Source organism: Charadrius vociferus, unplaced genomic scaffold, assembly GCF_000708025.1.
Source record: "Charadrius vociferus isolate BGI_N301 unplaced genomic scaffold, ASM70802v2 scaffold475, whole genome shotgun sequence".
NCBI classification, from domain to species: Eukaryota; Metazoa; Chordata; class Aves; order Charadriiformes; family Charadriidae; genus Charadrius; species Charadrius vociferus.
Window position 1 is genome coordinate 3,382,211 of NW_009648337.1, and position 6,923 is coordinate 3,389,133.

General features: G+C 40.4%; 1 protein-coding gene across 1 annotated transcript; it reads left to right on the forward strand.

The window, feature by feature from the left end:
* The first annotated feature begins 88 nt into the window (after positions 1 to 88).
* Positions 89 to 4,764, forward strand: SIAH1 (siah E3 ubiquitin protein ligase 1). The gene is made up of 2 exons (XM_009885073.1): positions 89 to 179; positions 3,367 to 4,764. The coding sequence occupies exons 1-2, from the start codon at positions 89 to 91 to the stop codon at positions 4,215 to 4,217; spliced, it is 942 nt and encodes a 313-aa protein (XP_009883375.1). The 3' UTR covers positions 4,218 to 4,764.
* The last annotated feature ends 2,159 nt before the right edge of the window (positions 4,765 to 6,923 follow it).

Here is a 6,923-nt window from a genome sequence, read left to right on the forward strand (position 1 = left end):
GAGCATCGCCCGCCCCGCGCCCCCCGCGGCGCCGCCGCCCCCGGCCCGTCTCCTCCGTGCGGGAGCGCCATGAGCGCCTTCGCTGCCCATGACGGGGAGATCTGCCGCCGGCGGCCTGCACGCGTGGAAGGGAGCCCTGCGTGCGTGCTTGCCGGGAAGTAGAACCGGCAAGGGGAAAGGTAGTGACTTCGCAATTGCGTTACGTGCAGTATTTTAAGCGGGTTTTGTGGGGACTGTGATATCCTGCCCCTCGGGAGGTCTCGGTAGCCTGCGTAGTCCACCCTTCCCCAGAACGGTGTTGAGAATGGTTTTATCAACAGGTCGGTGCGTTCTGATGTCATCGAGGAGAGAGTTCTTGGTCTAGAACGAGGAAATTTTAAAATATGTTTTTTCCCTTTTCACTCTTTCTGTTGGTTAAACTTTTTCAAATTTGTACAATCTTATGAATAATGTGTGTTGTAGCAACTAATACTTTTGAAGATGACACCTAGTGTACCTTAGTTTGTCACTGTTGCTTAGAGACTTACTCCCAGTGTGTGCAAACAAACGTAATGTAATGACAAATACTGCATATAGGGGTTTTGACCCGTAGTAAAGGTTTTATAACTAAAAAAAGCTTGAAACTTTATTTCCAGTTCCGTAATTGGTTTGTAATTGTATGTTTTTGATAGTTTGCTGGGTTAAATGTATTACACTGATAACATTTTTACTTGTGATTAATTTGTAGTTTTTAAGACAGCTATAAAAAAGGAACTTTCTGCCTTTTCCGTCATGATGTATTATTCATCTCTGTGTTAACACGAGTGACGAAAATGTAGGCTTTGGGCAGGTTTAGGCTTGGTAAATTGCAGTTTATAGCTTTATCCAGTTTCTTCCTTGCCTGCTAGTCTCAGTGGTCTGGTTCACAGGTTCCGGCTCGATTTCATTTCCTGCTTATTTGGATGGTCCTCGGTTGTGGAAGGTGTGTGTGAAGGCCGGTCACGTACAGCCATGGTGCTAAGGCTGCGCTGTACAGTTCTTTCCTCTAGTACTTCCAGCTTAGAAAGCTAAAGTGGGAAGCACATCTGTGTGTAAGGTCTTTTGCAAAGTGTGTAGGTTGCTTAATTTAACTGTTGAATGGGCTCCGAGAGGTGTAATTAAAGAAACCGGAGCTCACCTAGCTCGTCAGACTGCCTAGGGAACCAGTCTAACGCAGTGGTTTTCACCAGTGTTATGTGTTGGTTACTGGGGATCCCTGGATCAGGACGTATAGGTTCAGGTAAGATGACGCGCACACGAACTTTTCTGAAAGGTGTGTGTTTACAGTATTTGAAGGGAAGCACTTTTAGAATTCTACATATAAATATGCATGTGATTTCTAAGCTCTCTGCAAGTGAACAGCGTGGTCAGAATTCGTTCTCCCATCTACGATTGCCCACTGTGTATAATTTGTTCTAGAACGTAGAAGTGTGCCATCGTGAACCTCCCACCTGCGGGTGTTGGGGAAAAATAGCAGCAGTGCTCAGTCGTCAGAGAGGCCTTCCCGTTTGAGTCTCCTCGCAACAAGCTGGTGTGGCATCACTTCCCCAGAACATGTATTTGATTTATCACAGATTATCTTTAATTTTTAATCGAAGCTGGAATGCCTTACAGTAGGAAAATAAGGCCAAAAGATACAAACATTCCTGTCATATCTCTACAGTATCAGTTAAGCCCCAGCATTGGAAACCGCTGTATGGGTGTTTTTCTCCTGAAGATGGGAACTGGATATTTCTAGTCCAGCAAGCCTGAGATGAAGGAAGAGGCTTTGCAGGAGTGAGATGATGCTGTTACTGGGCACGTGAGACTCAATAACATCAGTGACTGAACACTGACTCTTTGACACCTGTGTTTGTCTAGCTCTGGACTGGGGAGAGGTGCTTCTGTAGAATTTGAAACTGCCTCTCTGTGATTCCTTTTTGAATGTCAAGGGATAAGTTATTTTGCATGTTGGAATCTCTTAGTTCCTTTGCTTCGTGCCCTGAACAGTGCATGTCTTGCAGAAGCATGCACAGTATACTGCTTTGGGGTATCCAGTCCAAGTATGAGTAAGTTTGTGGGTGAAATGATGCTAAATATGGGAAGCTCGCCTATTGCCTAATATTCCCATGTCAAATAGCAGGGAGATTAAAGATGAGGTTTGTTGTGAGAGCTTTCTACATACATGATGTACAGAAGCACCTAAGGTGGTTGAGAATCTTCCCGTGTAACGGAAACCAGTTTTGGATAGCATTTTACTTAACTTGCCTTAACCTACAAAGGTAAGGTTTATTTTTTCAAAATTGAGTGTTTAATTTTTCTGATAGTACTAGTAATTCCTTTTGCACAAGAAGGAGGAGAGTTAGGGGGCGCAGGACGAAGTGTAGCATCCATAACGTGTTCAGGAATATGGTACTTTTACTGCATCTGCTGAATGCTCGAGTGAGCTGTTTGGTCAGACAGTTGTTAACTTTTGTCTGGGGACATGTGAAAGAATAGAACGTCAGTGTAAACTCCCCTGAATGTAAAACTTCATCAACAGTGCCTTTTCAAGTTACTGGAAGTGTTTGAGTACGTATATGTCAAAATTATTTCTCAAAATGAATTTTTTGAATTTCTTGTCTGATTTGGGAAATTTAGTGAAATAATGGCTTTGGTCGTCTTTTCTGGTATCTTCACAAAGGGTTTAGTTCAGGACGCTGAAGCAAGGGATGCACTTTACAAGCTACGGGCCTTAGTAACAGAGTGATGAAAATGGAGAGTCACTGTCCTGGCCCGGGAGAAAGACGGTGTAATCTTCTTAGCTATGTTTTTCCTTGCTACTGTTTTTCAATTTTTTTTAAAAAATTATATGGTAAACATGATTACTGAGGTGGTCATATCAGGAAGTTCATTTCTTCATTAAAAGCCGCTAGTTTCTTACCTCGCTATATACACAGCAACTTATCAGCCTTCGAATTGTTCCATTGTGCCCCTAGTTGTTACATGCAAGTGAGCTGCGTGGAGTATTTCGTAAATGCAATATTAAAAAACCCCAAACCAACAGCAAACTTTTTGAGGATTTTGGTTATGTTTTTAGCATGTCTTTACTTATGTCCTTTGCAGCTTTCAATAGGTAAATTCCACTTCAGCATACTTAGCAGAACTTCTTCCCGGGTTAAATTTGCATGTCATACAAGTGTCTGTATTGTATGCGGCACAACTGATGTTCTACACGTAACGTACCCACAGTTTGCGCTACGTGGGGTTTTTTTGCTTTCATTTGTATCTATTTGCTTTTGAAGCTGCTTTGTAAATCAAGAAATACTGTATGCAGAGGAAAATAAAATGTGTTTAGATACTCATTCTCTTTTCTCTCTTGTATTACAGAAATGAGCCGTCAGACTGCTACAGCATTACCTACAGGTACTTCAAAGTGTACGCCATCGCAGAGGGTGCCTGCACTGACTGGCACTACAGCTTCCAATAATGACTTGGCTAGTCTCTTTGAGTGTCCTGTCTGTTTTGACTATGTGCTGCCACCAATTCTTCAGTGTCAGAGTGGCCATCTTGTTTGTAGCAACTGTCGCCCCAAACTTACGTGCTGTCCAACTTGCCGAGGCCCGCTGGGCTCCATCCGTAACCTGGCTATGGAGAAAGTTGCCAATTCTGTACTATTCCCATGTAAATATGCCTCATCTGGATGTGAGATAACTTTGCCACACACCGAAAAAGCAGACCACGAGGAGCTGTGTGAGTTTAGGCCTTACTCCTGTCCATGTCCCGGTGCTTCATGTAAATGGCAAGGTTCTCTGGATGCTGTAATGCCACATCTGATGCATCAACACAAGTCAATTACAACACTTCAGGGAGAAGATATAGTGTTCCTTGCTACAGACATTAATCTTCCTGGTGCTGTTGACTGGGTCATGATGCAGTCTTGTTTTGGCTTTCATTTCATGTTAGTATTGGAGAAACAGGAAAAATATGATGGTCACCAGCAGTTCTTTGCGATTGTACAGCTGATAGGAACACGCAAGCAAGCGGAAAACTTTGCTTATCGACTTGAGTTAAATGGTCATAGGCGGCGATTGACTTGGGAAGCAACTCCTCGGTCTATTCATGAGGGAATTGCAACAGCCATTATGAATAGTGACTGTCTAGTCTTTGACACCAGCATCGCACAGCTCTTTGCAGAAAATGGCAATTTAGGCATCAACGTAACTATATCCATGTGTTGAAATGGCAATCAAACCTCTTCAGGCCAGTGTTTAAATCCGTTGCATTTAATTTAGCAGAAACTAGGGTAACCATCTTTGACTGTCAGACAAATTATTTGGTAGACGGAGGGTAGACGTATATGAAGGTAAATAAAAGGAGAGGCTGTTAAATTACAGGAAGCAGTTGCATGTAGTAACACTAATATATTTAAAATAAGTCAACAGTAAACCACTGAAAATATATATACACCCAAAATGGGCATCTTTTGTATTAAGAATTGATTCTACAGGAAATGTTGTAAAATAATTCTAAAAACTTGTTTGTAGATTGATTGTACTGTTGAAAAGGATACTGTTTCGTGTTTTCGTTTGTGTTTTTTTCCTCCCCCCTTTGACTGACAAGCCATGTTGAGCGGTCTGGTCTCTGGCCGCTGCTTCCCCCCCGCCCCACGCCCCCCCTTTGTAAGTCACTACATAGTATTGCTGCTGTTTGTGTATATTTTTTGTGTATTTGCTAATTTTTATTAACTTCTAGTTTTTCATTAAATAAATATGACTTTCTTTTCTGTAATTCAGGTTTTTCTCTTTTTTTGTATCTTTTTAAAATTAATTACAGGTGTCATCTTTTGATATGCATAATTGCTATGGTAAAACTTATATTTCTGTATGTTTGGTAAATTTTGTCTCTTTCCAGTAGTCAATTCATTGGTGATACTGTTCTTAATTGAGCTATTTTGTGAATGTACTGAACTCGAAAGGAGTAATTCTGTTCAAAGATGTATCAGGAAAGAAAGCTCCTTTAAAAACAGGTCTAGATGTTGTTGTACTTTGAGTTACCTTCTAACAAAAATGAACAATTATTAAGAATTTTCCGAATGAAAAAGAAATAATTCACGTTTCAAATTTAGAGATGCTTAGAAACTTGATTGCATCCTTGTATTTGTTGGTTTTGCAGTACAAAGAAGGTATTGTCTTACACAGTTATTTGTAATTATAAAAACAGACCATTTGTTTAAAAAAAAAAAAAAAAGGCAGTCAGAATGACATGTTTTCAGTCTTTTTATATTTGTCATTAAAAGAATATCTGGCAAATTAAAAAACCCCAACTTTTGTTTTTTGCTTTAGCTCAAAGTTTGACACATTGATACTCTTGCTGTTTCTTGTCTTCACGTCTTTTGGTTGTTAACTAAAGTAACTGTCTTGAACTGATTTTTGTATATCCTTTTAGTGACACGATGCACGTTACGATGCAAATGATCTCTTACAGGTATGACTCACCAGCCGTAAAGGCTTTTGAAGGATATTGGGCTTTATGCAGACTGCCTGTATGTGAAAAATTTAACCATGAAAATGTATGGTACTTGTGTTACAAAACACAGATGGAGACACAGAAAAAAACAGTAAGGTAAAAAGCTGTTTCATCTCAAACTATTTGAAAGAGACCTGTGTCAAACCTAGTGGTAGCAGGCAGCCGTTTGGGGAGGTAGTCTGGCTCGTAGCTGCTTTTGTAACAATAAAATACAGTTTATTTACTGTGCACTGTCTTAACTTCCTTATCGGAGGTTGATGTACTCTTGTTCATATTATTTTGATGCATGATGAGGTAAGTAGCTCTACAGGTAAGGAAGATTGAGTCCATCAGGTTGGATTGTTGGATTAATAAAATACTACAGAAATAGTTGGCTTCATGTAGTGAAAGTATAGAGTTTCACTTTTAAAACTTGGTGTCTCAGCTGTTGGAACTGTGCACAGATTTCATTTAAAAGATGTACCGGTACCTTGTGACAGTAGATAAATGCTTCAAAAAATCCTGCAATCTAGTGTTTTTTCCCTATGAATATACAACGAACTGTTTGCAGTCTTCTAAATTGAGTAATGATTCTCACCCGATTAAGCTTGTCTACCTTTACCTCAGGTTTGTCTTCTGGTCTATTGACAGAAACTTGGCTAAATACCTCAGATATTTTTAGAGGAATCCACTGACTCACCATCTCAGTTGCGATTGGCTGACTTGGACTGATGTTTGCCTGCTGAGGTTATCTGATTTTCAGCTCCAGTTTTGTTAAGGAAACGTAGCCGAGGACCTGTGAGAACCCTCTCCAGGCCCATACCTGTGATTATAGTCGCAGGGCTGCGTAAGCACACGCCTTGCGTAAGGCTGTTCTCTGCTGCTGCTTCTACTTGTGTCCCCAAGAGAACCGTGCGCTTTAAAACCTTGTTGGGCTGATCTGCAGTGATTTTATTTAGGCTAGAATGGGCTGAAGAGCAAGATTATCCTTTTGAAGGGGACTTTAAAAATTGCATTTGCAATGAGCTGTAGAAGCTAACTGGTACGGTCAGACAGTTGTTCATGTTTTACAGATGACAAATGCTGTAGCATAACTAACGTACGCTGACTGACTGTAACGCAAACTAGTATTACTCCCTTTAGCGTTTACAAAAAAAATCTGTGTGAAACATTTGCTGTCCATCATCAGATGGAGTGAGTAAACAAATGATTCTTAGGCCCAGATCCTCAAAAGTGTTAGAAGCTGAATTCAGTGGATCTCCTCTAAAGAGTTTGAGGATCTGGTAAGTCGACTACACTCTGTTATATATGACAAAAGAAAACGTACTAGAAATCTGTACAGTTTACTAACTTATCTAAAATAAATGGTGTATTAAAGCCTGGCATTGTCTTAACATTAGCTATTTATTTTAGAAAGTACTATTTTACTTTGTTGTATT

What these genes read in the sequence shown, in the direction of transcription:
- SIAH1 (XM_009885073.1), top strand. Translation starts at nt 89, where the DNA reads ATGACGGGGAGATCTGCCGCCGGCGGCCTGCACGCGTGGAAGGGAGCC. An exon ending in TAGAACCGGCAAGGGGAAAG is followed by an intron (nt 180 to 3,366) that starts GTAGTGACTTCG and finishes CTTGTATTACAG; the next exon opens with AAATGAGCCGTCAGACTGCT.